This window comes from Anolis sagrei, chromosome 2 (genome assembly GCF_037176765.1).
Source record: "Anolis sagrei isolate rAnoSag1 chromosome 2, rAnoSag1.mat, whole genome shotgun sequence".
Lineage (NCBI taxonomy): Eukaryota > Metazoa > Chordata > Lepidosauria > Squamata > Dactyloidae > Anolis > Anolis sagrei.
In genome coordinates this window covers 261,137,376-261,159,087 of record NC_090022.1, presented here as the reverse complement: position 1 = coordinate 261,159,087, position 21,712 = coordinate 261,137,376, and the positions used below count along the sequence as shown (strand labels likewise).

General features: G+C 41.9%; 1 protein-coding gene across 1 annotated transcript in view; it reads right to left on the bottom strand.

Moving 5' to 3' along the window:
- Positions 1-11,781, bottom strand: part of ACOT12 (acyl-CoA thioesterase 12) — a 42,891-nt gene extending 31,110 nt beyond the window's left edge. The window contains exons 1-2 of the mRNA XM_060761722.2: positions 11,554-11,781; positions 4,393-4,462 (exon numbers count right to left, since the gene is read on the bottom strand). Of these exons, the coding sequence (XP_060617705.2) occupies positions 4,393-4,462; positions 11,554-11,671 (188 nt within the window). The 5' untranslated portion in view covers positions 11,672-11,781. The remainder of the gene's footprint in view (positions 1-4,392; positions 4,463-11,553) is intronic.
- Between the last annotated feature and the right edge of the window lie 9,931 nt (positions 11,782-21,712).

The window sequence follows — 21,712 nt, the reverse complement described above, 5'->3', positions numbered from 1 at the left end:
GTTACAGTTTAGTGTTGATCCTTGGAGGGTATCTGTGCTGTAGAATGAATCCAACGGCTCTGGTTCAATGCTATGGGGCCATGGGAGCTGTAGCTTGGGATCATGGGGGCTGCCAAATAATGCTGATACTTCACCAAACTACAAATCCCAACATTGCATGGCATTGAGCCATGGCAATTAAATTAGAGATGGCGTCCCTCAAAGAGGAGCTCCAGATGCAGCTCCTGAAGCAGCTTCCCCTTTTCCTTTGAATGAATTATTTATTTATTTATTTACATTATTTCTATCCCGCCCATTTCAGCCCAAAGGCGACTCAGAGTGGTATACACAGTCGGCACAATTCGATGCCGAACAAAATACATACATTAATAAAGCAAAAATATCAAGTGCAATTAAACATAAATGACAGTGCATAATAAACAATTTTAAAAGAAACTATGTCCTCTTGTTCAAATCTTCATCCGTTACATTGTCTTGGCTGTTCCTGGGTCAATTTCCAACTCTAGTTTGTCTTTTTACTCCGGGGTTCCGAATGCTTGCTCGATGAGCCAAGTTTTTACTCTTTTTCGGAAAGTCAGGAGGGAGGGGGCTGATCTAATATCCCTAGGGAGGGAGTTCCACAGCCAGGGGGCCACCACAGAGAAGGCCCTGTCTCTTCTCCCCGCCAGACGTGCCTGCGAAGCAGGCGGGATTGAGAGCAGGGCCTCTCCAGACGATCTTAAGTTCCTGGGGGGTTTGTAGGGAGAGATGCGTTCAGATAGATAGACTGGGCCAGAACCGTTTAGGGCTTCATAGGCTAAAGCCAGCACTTTGAATTGAACCCGGTAGCAGACTGGCAGCCAGTGGAGCTGATTCAACAGAGGAGTTGTATGCTCCCTGAGCCCTGCTCCTGTTAGCAACCTGGCTCCCGCACACTGGACCATTTGAAGCTTCTGGGCTGTCTTCAAAGGCAACCCCACATAGAACGCGTTGCAGTAATCTATACGGGATGTAACCAGAGCGTGGACTACCGTGGCCAAGTCAGACTTCCCAAGGTACGGGCGCAGCTGGCGCTCAAGTTGAACATTAGATTCATGTAATATGGTGAACATTAAGATCACCATATTACATGAATCTAATGCATCTAATGAAGGTAATTTAACCAAAAAAGGTTAGCAGTAAATTGAGTAAACATGTTAAATAAGAGAAATGTTTCCTTTTCAGAGTATTTCCCTGATATAATTAGAATCACATCAATATGCTTTCTTTTTCTAGAACTGTGGGACCTTGTTTTGGATTATGCAATTTATCAGAATACTCTACACATAAACACTCTGAAGGTCCCTGTCACACCAGCTATGCTCCATCTATAGTTAATTTTGTTTACATATAGGAGGGACATTATTTGGTCCTGTTGCTACCATTGAAGGGTACTGTGAAAGCCATTTATTCTTAACATAGGCACAGGGAATTGGAATTCAAGGAACACTGCTGTGTCACAGACCATTGCATTCCCATTGGTAACTCATAAGGACCTCTGAAGTGTTGCAGACAGCGAGCTCTCAGTTAAAGGTACATGAAGAAAATGCACAAGGAGTGGAAATAATTTAAAGTACAGATGCATGTAAAACAGACAGTGATTCTGAATTCGTACCAGGTAAGAACATAATAGCAAACATTTGTTCTCTAATGAGGTAAAGAAATATTTCCCTAGACTGCTTAAGTGGAAATTACATTCTCCAAAGAAACCAAAAATACCTATTATATATAAATAGCTATTCCAAATGTGTGTACATGAATACTGTCTTACAGCCAAACCATATAGGATATAGAGATTTAGGGATGTGTGGAAGGGCCCGTGGATGTGGAGAATACAATCTGGTTTGGGACAATAGCTCAGGGTAGCAGTTGAGTGGCAGAGGCAAGTTTCAACCCTTGGTTTTGCTTCAGATTTGGCCAATCTGCATTTACTCCACTATGGGCTTTTCTTACCTTTTGGTGTAAGGAAGAGGTATGTGTATGTCTCGGGGCCCTTCCACACATCCCTACATCCCAGAATATCAAGGCAGAAATCCCACATTATCTCAGATAACCCCGTTTAAAGCAGATATTGGGAGATTTTCTGCCTTGATATTCTGGGATATAGGGCTGTATGAAAAGGCCCTCAGACTAGCACAATATCTTGGGCAAAGGGCCCTGATCTTAAATAGGTCTCTGTGTTTAATTCCCAGGAAGCAGTAAGGACAAAACATAGAAGCATGTTGCTTACATCCAGTTTGGTTCAGAGAGATAAGCAAGGATCAAAAATTGCTTTAAAAACCCCAGAATGCTACACTTGTATGTCTAATTATTCGTTATTATGCTGCCATGGATCTAGGCTAGTGCCCTGGTAATACTGTGGATCACCATAATGTAAGGTTTGTAGACAAAGGCCTGTTTACTCAGAAGTAAGTTCCACAGCATTCAACAAGGCTTACTGAATAACACAGAGGCTGGATGGCCATCTGTCAGGGGTGATTTGAATGCAATATTCTTGCTTCTTGGCAGGGGGTTGGACTGGATGGCCCATGAGGTCTCTTCCAACTCTTTGATTCTATGATTCTATAAGATTGCAATCTTTCTGTCAAATGTAAATAGTTAACATAACAGACTATAAATGGCATTTATCTTTGCAGGTATATCATTGCTTCTTATCAGCACTAAATGGAAGAAGAGAAACATTGCCTTGCATGCATTTGTTATGACCAGCCCAATGTGACTTACTCTATATACCGGGTCCTAGAGAAGTGCACTTGGAAAGTACCAGAGGCAGGGCTTTTTCTATTTCTGCCCCTGCCTTATGGAATTCCTTGCCACCCTATATGAGAGCCATGCGTGACTTAGGACCTTTTACTCTAGCACTTGAGACCTGGCTTTTTACTAGAGCATTCGATCTCTGTTAATTTTTAATTTCTGTATGTATGTATTTTATCTTTTACAATTTAGCTGTAAATTGCCTAGAGCATTCTCAGATGGAGGGCGATTAATAAGTAATTAAATATGATGATGATGATGATGATATTTTTGAATCCCCACCTTGAATAAACTGTCTTGAATCCCATTTTGCCAGAAAGGTGGGATATTCATTCAATAAAATAAATAAATAAATAAATAAGATAGTTTGCGGATCAGGATTAAAACACAGTGGTGGTCTTTTTTTCGTGTCAGGAGCTATTTGAAAAACTGCAAGTCGCTTCTGGTGTGAGAGAATTGGCCATCTGCAAGGACATTGCCCAGGAGACTCCCAGATTTGATGTTTTACCATCCTTGTGGGAGGCTTCTCTCATGTCCTCACATGGGGAGCCAGAGCTGACAGAGGGAGCTCATCCACGCTCTCCCTGGATTTGAGCCTCCGACCTGTCTGTCTTCAGTCCTGCCGGCACAAGGGTTTAACCCACTGTGCCACCAGTAGTGGTCTAATTTCCCACATATGGTTGTATTTGCTATTTTTTGTGATGTCATATAAATAAATATATGGTATCTTGGTTTTCATTGGAGGACCTTTTTTACAGTGACACCAGAGGCACTTGGACAACTTCTGGTCAAAGGAAATTTAGCATAATGCCAAGGTTTTAATTCTTTTAGTGGTTTTTCTATACATTATAACTGTATCCTCAATTCACTTCTGACACAATAAATATAAATAAAATTCTTGGTTTTCAAAACTATGGTTGCCTAAAATGGAAATTCAACTTCATAAAACTAGCAAGGTCTTTCTCACAGAAAATTGCAATCAGTTGATTGACATATAATCAGTTTTCAGAAGGAAGAACCTCCTTATTTAAGACAAGATACCTTTCTTGATTTCCTTGCAATTCCATGAATTCAAAGGGAGGGAAATACAATTTTATGACTGCCTTAGGCAATAATGTATCTTGTCAGTTCCAAGAAAAGAGTAAAAATAGACAACTTAAGTTACAAAGATCAAATGCTCACAGCAAATGCTTTATTCGCTTCTGGAAATGACAAAGATCACTATTCACGCATAATCTTCTGTACTACAACCTAGTTTAAAAATAACCAGAGTTGACTATAGACCAGGCATGGGCAAACTTGGGCCCTCCAGGAGTTTTGGACTCCAACTCCCAGAATTCCTAACAGCTACTAGGCTGTTAGGAATTATGGGAGTTGGAGTCCAAAACTCCTGGAGGGCCAGGTTTGCTCAGGCCTGCTATAGACTTAATGGGAAAATATTTATGTCTTTTCCCCAAATGTGTAAATTTGTGTCTAAGCAGGTATGTTTTCGCAATGAACTGTTTTCCTTTTGAGGACTCACTAATTACTATTTTGCAATAGTATATGTATTAGTTAACTGCTCTTAAACAGAAAAAGAAGGCTATTATAAGGTTTAGTAATAGCTATGCAAAGCTGTACCTGGCAGTCTCTTCAAACCGTATGTCATCCACCGATGCTGTCACACAGGGAAGGCCAGCATGTTTTTCAGCTTCAAAGAAGAAAAAAGGGAGATAGTGGAAGAAGAGGGCAGTTACATATATCAGACAAACATCTCCCTTGGCATGTTTGCTTTTAGACATGACAGGTTTCATTATCTTTTCAGGCCCACTTTACATGTGTTTTCTTACAAAAATGATATACCAGTATCATCGCAGGTTGACTTATTATGTGAGCTCATTCAATATAGTTTCAGTTATTTTCGAAGAGCTTTGAATACAATCCAATTGAACTGGAGGAACTAGCAATGCCCAGATATGTACTCTTTCTAGGCCTAAAGCATGATTCGATGGTCAACTTACACTAGATCTCCCATTCTGCCAGAAATTGACCATAGAACTGTGTTGAAGGTCTAGAGAGAGAACACTTGTCTAGACATTGTAGGTCCTCCAGCACAATTCTATTAATTGATGAAACTGGAAACCCAAGACCTGGTTCATTTCAGGTAAGAATAATAGGGTTACAGATTATACATGAAAGGTGTATTACACAAAAGGTCCTACAATGGATCATCTGTGCAATACTGCTATGTGTTAATACTGTAATTACAGTGGCAAAGAACTGGTCAAATACTGATAGTTATAGTGGCAGCCAGACTGCTCACCAGAGCAGCTACAGGGAGCATACAACTACCCTGTTCCGTCAGCTCCACTGGCTACCAGTCTGCTACCGAGGACAATTCAAAGTGCTGGCTTATAAAGCCCTAAGCAGTTCCGGTTCAGTTTACCTGTCCAAACATATCTCCCTCTATTATCCACCTCAGAGGTTAAGATCGTTGGGGGTGGCTCTGCTTTCAGTACCACCTCCTTCGCAGGTGTGACTGGTGGGGATGAGAGACAGGGCCTTCTCAGTGGTGGCCCCTCATCTATGGAACTCCCTCCCCAGTTAAATTAGATGAGCCCCCTCCCTCCTGACCCTCAGGGAAAAAAAAAACCTAAAAATGTGGCTTTGGGACCAAGCCTTGGGCCATCAATATTTGAGCAGTGCAGTAAGTGATTATGAAATAATACAAAGATGAATGGAACAGCTCTGGATTATGACTTGAATTTGTATGGTTTTAATGGCAGTTTTAATGTTTGATACTTTAACTGTTTGAATTTTAATGTACGTGTTTATTTTATTTGTATGTATTTGTGCAGTATCGAATTATTGCCTTTTGTAAGGCCACCCTGAGCCCCCTCTGGGGTGAGAAGGGTGGGATACAAATGCGGCAAATAAATAAATAAATAAATAATGACTTCCTAATTATTGTGTGTTTACATCAAAGTTTTCCAAACATTTCAAGTTGGTGACATACCTTTTTAGACATGTATCATTTAGTGACACAGGAATTCAGTTTTACAAGCAAATCCGAAGTTAAAACAAATGCTTATAGAGATTCACACACGTACATAAATTGCAATTACAAAATATATGGGGATACAACATATCTCATGAAAACCTTTTATTGATATTTCTAGAAATATATGATTTGTTGCTTCTCATTAGATCCTTGCAACACACCTACACACTGCAATCCACACACTAATGTGCCATGACATACAGTTTGGAAAACTTTGGTCTTTACACCCTAAAACAGAATTATGATCATATAAATAATGTCTTTCTTTCTAAGGTAAATGGTGTCTCTGTGTTGCCAGTTATTATGCAAAAAGAAAAATCAACTGTCTTTTTAGAGCTAAACTGCATTATATTGGGTGCAGTTTAGGATCCCTTACATGTTTGGTCTCATGTAAGCCACACCGAGTCCCTTGGGGAGATGGTAGTGGGGTACAAATAAAGTGTTGTTGTTGTTGTTGTTGTTGTTGTTGTTGTTATTATTATTATTATTATTATTATTATGTTTATATTCAGGTTCCAAATTGGAACTCCTGTGTGCAGGTAGGATTCTCAGGCTTTCCACATGAAAATTTACCATCTATCAGCAGTTTGAATTGAGGTGGATGGGAGACATTTGGCTGGTGTTATTATCAAATAGTTGGGAATCAGAATATTTGTTGATCCCTGCAAATGACACAGAAATCTACCACTCCCACATAATCGTGTTCTACACCTTTCTTCCTTTAACAACAAAAAGCAACTTCCTATATTGTGCCATACAAAGCTCCACATATCCCTGGTAAAAAAATCCAAATGATTTAGTCTCTTTTGGAGGGAGAGAAAAAGCTACAGTTCATCAGTCAATTGGTTAGCCAGTCACCCATACCGTTGTGCCTGAAGGAGCATTTAGGTCTCCTCCTTCATGCTTTAATTGGGCCTTAGTATTCTAAAGCAGGTCTTCTTAAACTTGTCCAGTCAGGACTCCATTTGACCCAAAACATTTTTTCATGACCTCAGGTACATGGTTATATAAAATATGTTTAAAATCAAACATTTACAAATAGCAAATCAACATTTGCAAGGCTTGCTAAACAGGCTGGGTTTCTTTTTTGTGGAATACAACTGAAGCATTTTCTGCAGACTCCACTGTAAATACTGCACAGCAGATTCACGTAAATGTCTAAAACAGACACTAGGTGATGTTTACTGTTGCCAAATTTTTCATGACCCAGCACTGAACTAAGGGGACCTCATTTGCTTCTTAAACTGCGAGTCCCAATCCCAAGTGGGGTCCTTTTATCTCAATGCTGGGGTCACGAAAAATTTAGAAACAGTAAAATGCCACATAGAAATTTACCTAAATCTGTTACCATCAACATGCAGCATTTACTGGGGATTCTGTAGAAAATGCTTCACTTGTATGGCATGACAAGGAAAATCCACCTGTTCAGCAAGCCTTGCAATTGCTGAATTATCAGTTAATGTTTGGTTTTCATGCCTATTTCATTTACTTAAATACCCAGTCACATAAAAAATTATCGAGCAGAAAGGGGTCACAAGTGGAAAAAGTTTAAGAAGCAGTGCTCTAAAGTCACCAGATCCGCCCTGATCTTGAAACTAAGCAGAGTCAGCCCTGCTTGGAAGGGAGGCCATCAGTGGACACCAGATGATGTGGGTTATATTTCAGAGAAAGAACTGTCAAAACTACCTCTGTATATTTCTTACCTAAGTAAATCCTATAGAATTCATGAAGTCACTGTAAGTCAACAGGTGACCAATATCAAGGCTGGAAATCCTACATTATATGAGTGTGGATTCAGGGCCCTTCCACACATCCTTATCCCAGAATATCAAGACAGAAAATCCCACAATATCTGCTATGAACTAGAATACATGACAGTGTGGACTCAGATAACCCAGTTCAAAGCAGATATTGTGGGATTTTCTGCATTGATATTCTGGGATATAGGGCTGTGTTGAAGGGTCCATAAAGGCCCATACACACTCATCATACTTTAATGGAGCTGCAGCTTAACGTCTCTGTTACCTCAACTAGTGCTCAGCCACTAGCAGTGGTTCCCAACTTTTGGTCCTCCAGGTATTTTGGACTTCAACTTCCAGAACCTGGCCAGCTTTCCAGCTGTTAGGAATTGTGGGAGTTGAAGTCCAAAACACTTGGAGGACTAAAGGCACGGAACCACTGCACATGCCTAGAGGGAAAGGAAGCATCAATCTCTCTGCTGAAGTAATCAAGCTCTTTGGCTTGTGGAATGTAGCACTGATGAACTCAATTTACTCCATCCTGAAGACTGGACTTTATACCAAGCTCTAGGTTTAAAACTTACTGTGAAACTTTGTAAGCGTCCCTTTTCTTTTGTGCCTTGTATTTTAGATTGTGAATCTGCAGAAAGGGACAGACTTCTGTTTGATATTTATGAACCACTTTCAGTGAAAAATGTGTTTTAAAAATAAGTAAATAGGATAAAAAATGAACCCTGGAAACAAAAATGTGTTTGCTTACAACTGCTGGTAGCGGACTAGTGTCAGCAATCTCCACTTCAAACCCCTTAGGTATCTGCATTTGTGTTTCAGATTCAAATAATCTACTTTGCGGCTACACACTAGCTCCTTGGCAACATTGGACTCAGACCCAATCCTGCATGTAAACTATTTGTTCAGGAAAACAATATTTATTATTTAAGTACCACTGAGGGAGTATCAACCTGTTCTTTCCGACTATTAGCAAGCAGCAAACTTAACAGCGGAGTCATCTAGCAGCTGTTAGCACTATACTAATCTCCACAGAGAAACTGACTAGTGGCAGACCGAATGTAAATGTTCGCTCATTCTCTGGTACACAGACACAGGAAACTGCACGGAAAAATGCATGATACAGAACATATTTAGAAGGCAGATGCTGGGATTCTACTGATCACTGTCCACGTGACTCTCAATTTTAGTTTTAAGTATGTATATAAAATACATACATACAGCCTTTCTCAATGTTTTTTTTTCCCCTTGAAGCCCTTTTGGGACTCAGGGACTGTCTCTCTATCACGATTTCTCATGCACTCCCTACTGACTTCTCAAGGAGTCCAGGGAATGCAGGTTGAGAAATATGGGATAGAATGTGGCTGCAAAACCCTTTCCTATATGGACTTGGGAAAGTTATCTTATGGACTAAAATTCCCAGACTCCCACAGACAGGATGAAACATTGCCCATGCAGGCAGTATTTTCTAGTAGTTATAACCAGGAAGAGCCATTTTGCCAAGTAGTGATGATCTGGCAATAATAGCACAGTAGAGACCAAAAGGTCACAGGTTTGAATTTGGGGAGAGTGCGGATGAGCTCCCTCTATCAGCTCCAGTTCCTCATGCAGGGACATGAGAGAAGCCTCCCACAAGGATGATAAAACATCAAAAACATCCGGGCGTCCCCTGGGCAATGTCCTTACAGACGGCCAATTCTCTCACACCAGAAGCGACTTGCAGTTTCTCAAGTTGCTCCTGATGCAAAAAAAAACAAAAAAACAAAACAAATAAAAACCTTCATTTGACATAATTTTATTTATTTTTGGTGTCATACAACCTAGAATCATAGAGTTGGAAGAGACATTGTGGGCCATCCAGTCCAACCCCCTACCAAGAAGCAGGAAAATTGCATTCAAAGTTTGAAGCCATTGTTCCACAGCCTAGTCTCCAGGGCAGCAGAAAACAAACCTGCTCCCTCTTTCCCTATGACTTTCCCTCTTCTGCGAGCTACACATGCCCAGCTCTTTAAGCCGCTCCTCATAGGGTTTGTTCTCCAGACCTCTGATCATTTTAGTTGCCCTCCTCTGGACACATTCCAACCTGTCAACATCTTCCTTCAATTATGGTGCCCAGAATTTGACAAGGTATTCCAGGTGTGGTCTGACCAAGGCAGAATAGAGGGGTAGCATGACTTCCCTGGGTCTAGGTACTCCTATTTATGCAGGCCAAAATCCCACTGGCTTTTTTAGCTGGCGCATCACATTGATACCAAAGTGGATTAGGCTTCTAATCCCCACTCAGCCATGGAAACGGACTGTGTGATCTTAAGCAGGTCACATTCTCTCAGCCTCAAAGCACACCCATGACAAATCTGCCCTCAATGAATCTAACCAAAGAAATCTTAAGACAGGGTCTCCATAAGTCTATCCTGACATTCAGGAAACGGGTGAAGACGTGGTTGTGGAGACAGGCTTTCAATGAATGAGACAGCACCCTAGGATTGTGGATGGAAGATGAGGTATACTTGTTTTTAATATGACGACTGACCACTGTAGTTTTAAATATAGTTGTTATTTTAAATGTGTTATTGTAATTATGAACTATGATATTTTACTGATTGTATGTTTTTATGGTTGTAAACCGGGCTGAGTCTCTCTAAGAGATGAGAAGCTCGGTATAGAAAACTTTGAAATAAATAAATAAATAATAAGTGGAAATTAGCTTAAAGGCACATAACAATAAACTCCTTGCTGTGACTGGATTACACCATAATATTGTAAAACTTTTTTAAAAAGCTATTGTATAGAATGGCAGAAGATTATGATATTTTTGTGATTAGTTAGGATTACTTTTTTCAAATATGGTCCTTAAATTCACATCTTCTGTGGAGGAAAAATGCATCAATTGTTATCTTCCAAGGGTCTGTTGTAACTAAAACAACAATGAAGTTGTGCATCATTTGAAAGAGCAACCCATTTTATTATTGTTCTTTGGCTTTCTCTGTCAAAGAGTGCTGGTGTCTCAGAGAACTACAAATCCCAGAATTCACTAGAAAAACATTTAAAATCAAATCCATGAGAAGGAGAGCAATGACTAATCTTGATAAAATAGTGAAGAGTACAGACATCACAATGGCAACGAAGATCCGCATAGTTAAAGCAATGGTATGCCCCATAATAACCTACGGATGTGAGAGCTGGACCATAAGGAAGACTGAACGGAGGAAGATAGACGCTTTTGAACTGTTGTGCTGGAGGAAAATTCTGAGAGTGCCTTGGACCACAAGAAGATCCAACCAGTCCATACTTCAGGAAATAAAGCCCGACTGCTCATTGGAGGGAAGGATATTAGAGGCAAAGATGAAGTACTTTGGCCACATCATGAGAAGACAGGAAAGCTTAGAGAAGACAATGATGCCGGGGAAAATGGAAGGAAAAAGGAAGAGGGCCGACCAAGGGCAAGATGGATGGATGGTATCCTTGAAGTGACTGGCTTGACTCTGGTATCCTTGAGCTACGGATGGTGACGGCCGACAGGGAGCTCTGGCGTGGGCTGGTCCATGAGGTCGCGAATAGTTGGAAGTGACTGAACGAATAAACAACAAAGGCTTTTCCTTAATCTCTCATTATCTAATTTATGTTGGCTAAGTGAGACTAGTGTATTTTGGACTTCAGTTCCCTGCTGGTAGGAATTGGGGAAGCTGAAGTCCAAAAAATCTGGAGGAGTGGTTTGAGAAACTTTGCTCTAAGCAGTGGTTCCCAACGTTTGGTCCTCCAGGTGTTTTGGACTTCTGCTCCCACAATCCCTAATAGCTAGTTAAGCTGGCTAGGATGTCTGAGCGTTGAAGTCCAAAGCAACCGGAGGACCAAAAAGTTGGGAACCAAATAAAGAAAAGATCCCAACGCACTTCTGTCGCCAAGCACTTAGGAGAAAGGTTGCAGGCTCAGCTCTGGGTGGCATTCTTAGGGGAGCCGGTCTCGAGGGAAGAGGAGGAGGCTCCTAGTCCTTACCAGCCAGGCAAGCGGCGGTGTCCATCCACTGGAGGAGCTGCCCGGCGCTGAGCTGCCCATGCTGGTCGCTGTGCGTGGGAAGGACGGCCTGGCACATGGGCACCTGCGCGCCCGCCATGCGCCCTCCGCCCTGCGCCTTCCTCTCTCTCTCCCCTTGGCTCTCTTTCTTCTCACCGGCGACTCATGGCAGCCTCCCGGAGCGATGCCTCCCCTCCCCTCTCCTCCTCCTCGAACCCTTGCTGGGCTAATGTGTAAAAGAGTGCAGAGTGCGCTCTTGGGCCCCCAAGTGGAGCTGGAACTGGACTAGCTCCCTCCTCCTCCTCCTCCTCTTTTGTCTGGAAGCAGTGATTTCAATACATTGCCTGGTTTCCTTCCTTCTTCACCTTGAATAGTGCAGTTTGGCACCACTTTTAGCTACCATGTCTTAATCCCATGGCATCCTGGGTTGTTTGTAGTTTGATGAGGCACCTGCACTCTTTGGCAGAGAAGGCTCAAGACCTTGCGAAACTACAACTCCCAGGCTTCCATAGCATTGAGACATAGGAGTTCTAAGTGGTGATACACTGCGTTAATGCCAAAGCGGGCATGGGCAAACTTGGGCCCTCCAGGTGTCTGGGACTTCAACTCCCACAATTCCTAACAGCCTCAGGCCCCTTCCTTTCCCCCCTCAGCTGCTTAAACCGGGTTGTGGTGCAACTAGTTAGTAGCCAGCTGCATTAAATCCCTACTGACCAAGAGGTCATGAGTTTGAAGCCAGCCCATGTCAGAGTGAGTCCCGATAGTCCAGCTTGCTGTCGACTTATGTAGCCCAAAAGACAGTTGCATCTGTCAAGTAGGAAATTTAAGTACCACTTTATGTAGGGAGGCTAATTTAACTGATTCATGATACCATAAAACCTTCCAGCAGCATGCATAAGAATGAGGAAGTACTCCATCAAGAACTCGGTGTCACAAGTGGATGGTGAAGCGGCAGCTCCCTCTGTGGCCAGAATTGAGCATACCCTCATGAAGCCAGAAAAGCTGGAATGTTAAATTGCCTCTATGTCTGTCTATATATGTTGTATGTCTAAATGACATTGAATTTTTGCCATTTATATGTGCATTGCAATCTGCCCTGAGTCCCCTGCGGGGTGAGAAGGGCAGAATATAAATACTGTAAGTAAATAAATAAATAAGCCCATGCCTAAAGTATAGATTTATATACATAGACCGAAGGTCATTTTATACATCGTAGTTTCAATGCTATGGAAGCATGGGAGTTGTCAGTTCAAACTTTTTTTTGCCAAATAGTGCTGGTACCTCTTCAAACTACAACTCCCAGGATTCCATAGCATTGATCTATGATGGCTATAGTGGGACAAAACTGTATTAATCGTACAGTGTTGATGGAACCTCGGTTCCTAGGAAACCGCAGCCAAGGAAAGGGGGAAAACAAAACATTTTGAATAGAGCATTACGTAAGCGGCACTCTTTTTACACCAAAAGTGTAAAAAAGCCGATTCAACAAAAGCTCCTTTGTCAGGCAAGGTTAGGTCTCTGGAGAACCTAATGTGACAGCTGAGTGTTTTTTTCCCCATGAGTGCCTTGTCCCAGATAATCATAAATAGCAGGGATTTCTAATGTTTTGGTTGCTCAGGACAGGTTGTTCCTGGGCAAAAGGCCACAGAGTTTGTCTCAAAAATGCTAAACAAAGCTAAATTGGGCAGGTTAAAGCTTACAAAAGTTCACAGTTTTGTTGAACAGTAGAAATGTGCCCCCAGAATGCATAGCTGATTTGAAACAATAGTACAGGTTGGGTATCCCTTATTCAAAATGCTTGGAACCAGAAGTGTTTTGGATTTTGGATTTGGGAATACCTGTATTTTCACATACATACCTAATGAGATATCTTGGAGATGTGCCTCACTTGATAACACTTCAAGTACAGCTGAATTACTTTGAGAAAAGCAATGTGTTGTAGTGGTTTGAATAAATCAATATTTATTAATTATATTTATATACTGCCCCTCTCAGGGTGGTATACAGTCAGCACCAAGACCAAAAAATACAATTAAAACATTAATATAAATATAAATCTAGTAAAAACAATAAATATTAATAGAAACATGTATCATTAGAGTCTCCTTCTTAAAAACAATAATGGTCCCCAATGTTGTTTAACATCTACATGAAGCCGCTGGGAGAGATCATTCGGAGTTTCGGACTGAGATGTTATCTCTACGCAGATGATGTCCAGATCTGTCACTCCTTCTCACCTGTCACCAAGGAGGCTGTCCAGACCTTGAACCGGTGTCTAGCTGCTGTGTCGGACTGGATGAGAGCTAACAAATTGAAATTGAATCCAGACAAGACAGAGGTCCTACTGGTCAGTCGGAAGGCCGAACAGGGTATAGGGTTACAGCCTGTGTTGGATGGGGTTACACTCCCCCTGAAGACGCAGGTTCGCAGCTTGGGAGTGATCCTGGACTCACCGCTGAGCCTGGAACCCCAGGTCTCGGCGGTGGCCGGGAGAGCTTTTGCGCAATTAAAACTTGTGCACCAGTTGCGCCCGTACCTTGGGAAGTCTGATCTGGCCACAGTGGTCCACGCTCTTGTCACATCCCGAATAGACTACTGCAACGCGCTCTACGTGGGGTTGCCCTTGAAGACGGCTCGGAAACTTCAACTAGTCCAGCGAGCGGCAGCCAGATTGCTCACCGGAGCGACATACAGGGAGCACACCACCCCCCTGTTGTGCCAGCTCCACTGGCTGCCGGTGCAGTTCCGAGCACAATTCAAGGTGCTGGTTTTGACCTATAAAACCCTGTACGGTTCCGGTCCAGTGTATCTGTCCGAACGTATCTCCCTTTACGTCCCACCCCGGAGTTTGAGATCAGCTGGGGAGGCACTGCTCTCGACCCCACCACTGTCACAAGTGAGGCTGGTGGGGACGAGGAGCAGGGCTTTCTCAGTGGTGGCCCCTCACCTGTGGAACTCACTCCCGGGGGAAATCAGGACATCATCATCCCTCCTCTCCTTCAGGAGGAGGGTGAAGACGTGGCTTTGGGACCAGGCCTTCGGGCAATCTGGCAATTAAATCAGATGAATACGACCAGCAGGATGTAAGAAGTGGAATTGAGTATGAGATCTATGAGTTAGTGAACGCTGACCATGTGGGGGGATGAATTGGGTTTGTATGGGGTTTTTATTGATTTTATTGATTTTATTGGTATTATGTATGAATTGTTAACTATGAATTTGTAATAATTTTGTATTGATTGTTTTGTGACGCGGGCATCAAATGGTGCCTCGCTTTTGTAAGCCGCCCTGAGTCCCCCCCTCCCCCCCGGGGTGAGAAGGGCGGGGTATAAGAACCTGTAATAAATAAATAAATAAATTGAGGACTCCGTGAGACAAGGGCTCAAACCCTGGCTCTGCCATGGAAACCCACTGTGTGGCCTTGAGCAGGTCACACTTTTCCATTCTTAGAGAATGGTAGTGGTCAACTCTCTTGCCAAGAAAACTTGGTGATAGATTCACCTTAGGATCACCATACATTGAAAACTAATTGAAGGCACACATTAACAGCTTGATCTTGGTCCAGTGACAATCTCTTCTATGCGTGTGAGTCTTCTTTCTTTCTTTTTGTTGCAATTGGTGCTTTTTCAATTTTTGCTCTTTTCACTTCTTAGAAACATAGAATTGTAGAGTTGGAAGAGACCTTATGGGGACATCCAGTTCAACCCCATTCTGGCAAGAAGCAGTAAAATCACATTTAAAGCATCCCTGACAGATGGCCATCCAGCCTCTTTTTAAAAGCCTCCAAAGAATTCTCTCCACCACATTCTGGGGCAGAGAGTGCCACTTCTGAACAGCTCTCTTAGTTAGGAAGTTCTTTCTCATGTTCAAGTGGAATTGCCTTTCCTTTAGTTTGAAGCCATTGTTCCACGTTCTAGTCTCCAGGGCACAGGAAACAAGCTTGCTCCCTCTTCCCTATGACCTCCCCTCACATATTTATACATGGACATCAGGTCTCCTTTCAGCCTTCTCTTCTGCAGGCTAAACATGCCCAGCTCTTTAAGCTGCTCCTCATAGGGTTTGTTCTCCAGAGCCTTGGTCATTTTAGGCACTCTTCTCTGGACACATTCCAGCTTATCAACATCTCCCTTCAATTGTGGTGCCCAGAATTGGACACAGTATTCCAGGTGTGGTCTGACCAAAGCAGAAGAGAGGGGTAGCATGACTTCCCTGGATCTAGACACGATACTCCTGTTAATGCAGGCCAAAATCCCATTGGCCTTTTAAGTTACCGCATGACATTGTTGGCTCATGTTTAACTTGTTGTCCACGAGGACTCCAAGATGTTTTTCACATGTACTGCTGTCGAGCCACGCATCCCCGTTCTTTATCTTTGCATTTCATTTTTTCTGCCTAAGTGGAGTATCTTGCATTTGTCACTGTTGAACTTCATTTTGTTAATTTTAGCCCATCTCTCTTATCTGTTAAGATTGTTTTGAATTCTTCTCCTGTTTTCTGGAGTATTAGCTATTCCTCCCAATTTGGTGTCGTCTGCAAACTTGATGATCATGCATTCTAACCCTTCATCTAAGTCATTAATAAAGATGTTGAACAGGACTGGGCCCAGGACAGAACCCTGTGGCCTTCCGCTTGTCACTTCTTTCCAGGATGAAGAGGAAGCATTGGCGAACACCCATTGGATTTGTTCGTTTAACCAATTACAGATCCACCTAACCGTAGCTTTGCCTAGCCCACATTTGACTAGTTTATTTGCAAGAAGGCCATGAGGGACCTTGTCGGAGGCCTTACTGAAATCCAGATGTGCTACACCCACAGCATTCCCTGTATCTTCCTTGGTTAAATATTCTGAATCATACCTGCTTGGATTTCATGCTTATCAGAAAGAAACTTGGTAGAAGGAACATTTTCTTTTCTTTTATTGATAGTTCATGGAGACACTGAATATTAGATTTCTACTCAGCCTCAAGGTGATCAGTAAGATGTACCAGTTGGAGGCATATTAAAACTAGAAATGAAATTGATGTGGCTGTTGGAGACGGTTCTCCACATGACATCTGGTGGTGGCAGATTAGAAGTACAAGCAGTTTAACCAGCTGCAAGCAAAAAGGGAATATTCTCTTCATTGACAGCTTCAGTTTTCACTCTCATTGTGATTTTCCTCCTAGGTAAAACTGGTTTGTTGTCGAAGACTTTCATGTCCGGAATCACTGGGTTGCTGTGAGTTTTTCAGGCTGTATGGCCATGTACCAGAAGCGTTCTCCTAATGTTTCGCCCACATCTATGGCAGGCATCCTCAGAGGTTGTGAGGTGTTGGAAACTAGGCAAGTGAAGTTTATATATCTGTGAAATCTCTGGTTTGTTTGCTTTTTTCTACAGCATCATATATGTTGGAGTAGTCAACTCCCCCGAGCCATTAACAGACGTATCTGATGTGAAGAGGTGGTGGCAGCTGAAACCCAACAGCATCTGGAGAATCGTGTTCCCTATCACTGAACTACATAATGTAGATTGCACCTACACTCTATGAATGCAGTTTGATACTCCACTTTAACTGCCACGCTCAGTGCTAAGGAAAATGGGAGCTGTAGTTTTACAATGTCTTTAGCTTTCTTGGCTCAAGGGTGCTGGTGCCCCACCAAACTACAGCTCCCAGAAATCCTTTCCCCAAGTGCTTTAGGCTTTGTAGGTCAACAGCATATTGAACTGAGCTTGAAAGCAAATTAGATGTTACACGGTCTGTAAAACGCATACCTGGCACCAGCCTGGCTGCTGCATCGACTATAGCTTTTGAATACTTTTCAAGGGCAGCTATCATAGAGTGCATTACAGTGGTCTAATCAGGAAGCAACTATGGCATGAACCACTGTGACCAGAATTGTCTTCTCCAAGAGAGGACACAGCTGGTGCACCATCTGCAACTGGACAGAGGTTCTCCTGGTCATTGCAGCAGCCTGGCTTTTAAGGATCTTAATGACTTAGATGAAGGGCTAGAAGGCATGATCATCAAGTTTGCAGACGACACCAAATTGGGAGGGATAGCCAATAGTCCAGAGGACAGGAGCAGAATTCAAATTGACAGATTAGAGAGATGGGCCAAAACTAACAAAATGAAGTTCAACAGTGACAAATGAAAAATACTCCACTTTGGCAGAAAAAATGAAATGCAAAGATACAGAATGGGTGACGCCTGGCTCGAGAGCAGTACGTGTGAAAAAGATCTTGGAGTCCTCATGGACAACAAGTTAAACATGAGCCAACAATGTGATGTGGCGGCAAAAAAAGCCAATGGGATTTTGGCCTGCATCAATAGGAGCATAGTGTCTAGATCTAAGGAAGTAATGCTACCCCTCTATTCTGCTTTGGTTAGACCACATCTGGAATATTGTGTCCAATTCTGGGCACCACAATTCAAGAGAGATATTGACAAGTTGGAATGTGTCCAGAGGAGGGCGACTAAAATGATCAAGGGTCTGGAGAACAAGCCCTATGAGGAGCGGCTTAGGGAACTGGGCATGTTTAGCCTGAAGAAGAGAAGGCTGAGAGGAGATATGATAGCCATGTATAAATATGTGAGAGGAAGCCACAGGGAGGAGGGAGCAAGCTTGTTTTCTGCTTCCTTGGAGACTAGGACGCGGAACAATGGCTTCAAACTACAAGAGAGGAGATTCCATCTGAACATTAGGAAGAACTTCCTGACTGTGAGAGCCGTTCAGCAGTGGAACTCTCTGCCCCAGAGTGTGGTGGAGGCTCCTTCTTTGGAAGCTTTTAAACAGACGCTGGATGGTCATTTGTCAGGGGTGATTTGAATGCAATATTCCTGCTTCTTGGCAGGGGGTTGGACTGAATTGCCCATGAGGTCTCTTCCAACTCTTTGATTCTATGATCAGCATTGCGTCCAAGGACACCTCCAGGCTACAAACCTGGTCTTTCAGAGGGAGAGCAACCCTCTCAGGAACAGGATGCTATCTCAGTCCCAGGATGGATTTCCAACTGGATGTTGACAAAGATGATTTTATTATTCTAATAATTAGCCCATTCTAATTCTTCTAATTGATTGAATTCATTATCATTGTTATGGCAGTTTGTCAAACTATTTTCTCCTTGAAGTATGAAGTGTCACTTGCCAGCTAATCCAGCATTGTTGGTGTGTTATGAATGAGTGTATATTAGCAGTTATTAGCCTGCACTCAATAATTAATTCTCTATTGTGTTGTTGAAGGCTTTCATGGCCAGAATCACTGGGTTGTTGTAGGATTTTCGGGCTGTATGGCCATGTTCAAGAAGCATTCTCTCCTGACGTTTTGCCTGCATCTATGGCATCTGATGGAAACTAGGAAAATTGGGTTTATATATCTGTGGAAAGTCCAGGATGGAAGAAAGAACTCTTGTCTGTTGGAGCTAGGTATGATTAGCATTTGATGGCCTGACAGTTTTTAGGTGTGGCTTGTTCCTGCCTGGGGAAATTTGCAGTCCCTGATTGTTTCTTGTCTGGAGTTGTGTTGCGTTTGGTGGTCCCTATGTAGACTTGTCCGCAGCTGCATGGTATACTGTAGACTTCTGCACCTAAAAACTGTCAGGCTATCAAATGCTAATCAAGATGGCCAATTGAAACATTCACACCTAGCTCCAACAGACAAGAGTTCTTTCCCCCACCCTGGACTTTCCACAGATATATAAACCCAATAAACCTAATTTTCCTAGTTTCCAACAGACTTCACAACCTCTAAGGATGCCTGCCATAGATGCAGACAAAACGTCAGGAGAGAATATGTCTAGAACATGACCATTCAGCCCGAAATACCTACAACTATCCAGTAACTCTCTATTGCCTGATGCTTTAATAGTTACACTGATTCTGAATTGTCATTTTCAGTTGGCTCTTTTGGTCTATTTATTTATTTTATTTATAGCTTGCCAGTCTCTTGTATACAGGTTCTGAGACAGCTTTTGAAAATGAATGCTCAGAAATGCTGGTTGGAACAGATTTAAACAATTGCTGTATAGTGACCATTCTTTTTTTCCTTTTCTCTCTATAAACTTTAAAATTTATTCCTGAGAATCTTAATAATTGAAAAAGCAAATTCCAAACTAAAGTAAATGTGCAATATTTTAGAGGGCAAACAGCCTCAACCACTGACTTGAGCATCCAAAAGGCAGAATTGCTTAGTCTTCCGTATTATAAATTATTCCTCAGTTCTTGTTATTATTATGGGGAAGGTTCATCTAAGCTAAGTTTGACCCAGCTGACCACAGCTTCTGTCCATAGTGTATCTGTTGTTTTCTATAAGATTAGGAACGGGAAAGCTGTTGGCATCTCAGAACAACGCAAAGTCTAAATCTGCTCACGTATAAGCCTTCTTGAATTCCCCGGAGCAGAATGTGCTCAGCCTGGATAATGAGATCTCTTTAAGGCAGCAGAGAGGGATTCTGGAATTAAAGAGAGCAAGAGGGCCATGAAGTGGGGGAGGACCATGTAGCTCTTCTGCAGCAGAGAGGGAAGACGGCTATTTTAAAATCTTCTGCAATAACTAGTTTTTAGGGAGGACACTGAGCGAGAAAATTTAGGGTATCTTTCAATATGATGGGCATAAGCTTTGAGAGCTGTGCTATATATGTACTTGAAAGTTAATACTGTGCTACAAAGAACAGTCCCTCCGGGGACATGGAGAGGGGTATAAATAACAATGATGATGATGATGATTATTATTATTGGGGAAAGAACGTTTTTAGAATCAATATAATTGTACTTCCAAAAAAGTAAAAACAAGGTCTTCATGAACTATTGAAGTATTGTTGTTATAAGGACCATTCTACATTTGGAAAACCGAATGGAAGTACATGATGCAAGTTTGGTATTTGCAAATTATATTCTAGAATAGGTTGGAAAAACTTCTCCAGAGATTTTGGTCTGCACACTTATAATGCCTTATCTTTGACTATAATGACTGGGACTGAGGAAGATTTATACTGCATTTTTGGATGTCTGTGCTCTTTTCCACCACAAACAGCAACTTTAATAATAAACTTTATTTTTATTAGCTCTACTCCCCCACCTCTAACATATCTGTACAAGTAACTCCATTTATCCTCCTTGCCTACTTGCCCACCTCCATAGCACATATCTCCTGCCTTTAAGATTAGCATAGATTCCCCGCCATCAAATTTGTTTATGCTTTTTAGATAGCAGATTATCTGATGATGTTTTCCTATACTTGTTCTAGTACATTGTGGGAATCTCACTTTAAGAAGAAGGGTGTCATAAAAGGAAGAAAGTGGAATATTACCACTTGGTGACCCTTGGGACATTTCCAGTTAATAGACAAGGTGGTATTTGAAATAGATACAAATATGTATGAAAACATATAAGGAATGGTAAATTAAGAAAATCTCAAACAGAAAAACCAAATTGGTGCTTGCAAGTGAGATTAAGATCATCTGAGGAGGCCTTGCTCTTGGTCCCTCCTTCCTTGCAAGCGCGATTGGTGGGGACGAGAGACAGGGTCTTCTCAGTGGTGGCCCCTCTGCTATGGAATTCCCTCTCCAGAATCATTAGATCAGCCCCTCCCTCCTAGCCTTCAGAAGAAAAGTAAAAATGTCAGAGGAAACAGGAGACAATTGTACTTACGCCTATTTTTCATTCCTGTTTTTTTCCTCTTTCCCTTCGCTTTTTCTCACACTCTTCTTTTCTTCTTTGCCCTGGGTGGTGATAGAACTTCTATTTCCATTCTAAATTCATTATGAATCTTATTTTATTTTAGGCAAACAAATTTTGAAATATTTTGTTTATGTACCCCCATTTTATTCCCTCAATAAAATATCAATTGATAAAAAAAGAAGAAAGGTAAAAACATGGTTTTGGGATCAGGCTTTTGGAGAATAGTGCAATGCAATAACAGATTTGGAATATATACAATGACTATGGAAAGGCTTGGATTATGATTATGGATGGCATGATTTTAATATGGAATGTGATGTTTTCAAATGCTTAATATGTGTTAATTTTAATTTCGTTTTAATACTATTGGAGTTTTATGTGTTTTAAGTCATTGAATAATTGCCTATATGTAAGCTGTGTTGTGTCCCCTTTGGGGTAGAGAAAGGCAGGGTATAAATAGGGTAAATAAATAAAACAAATGAATTT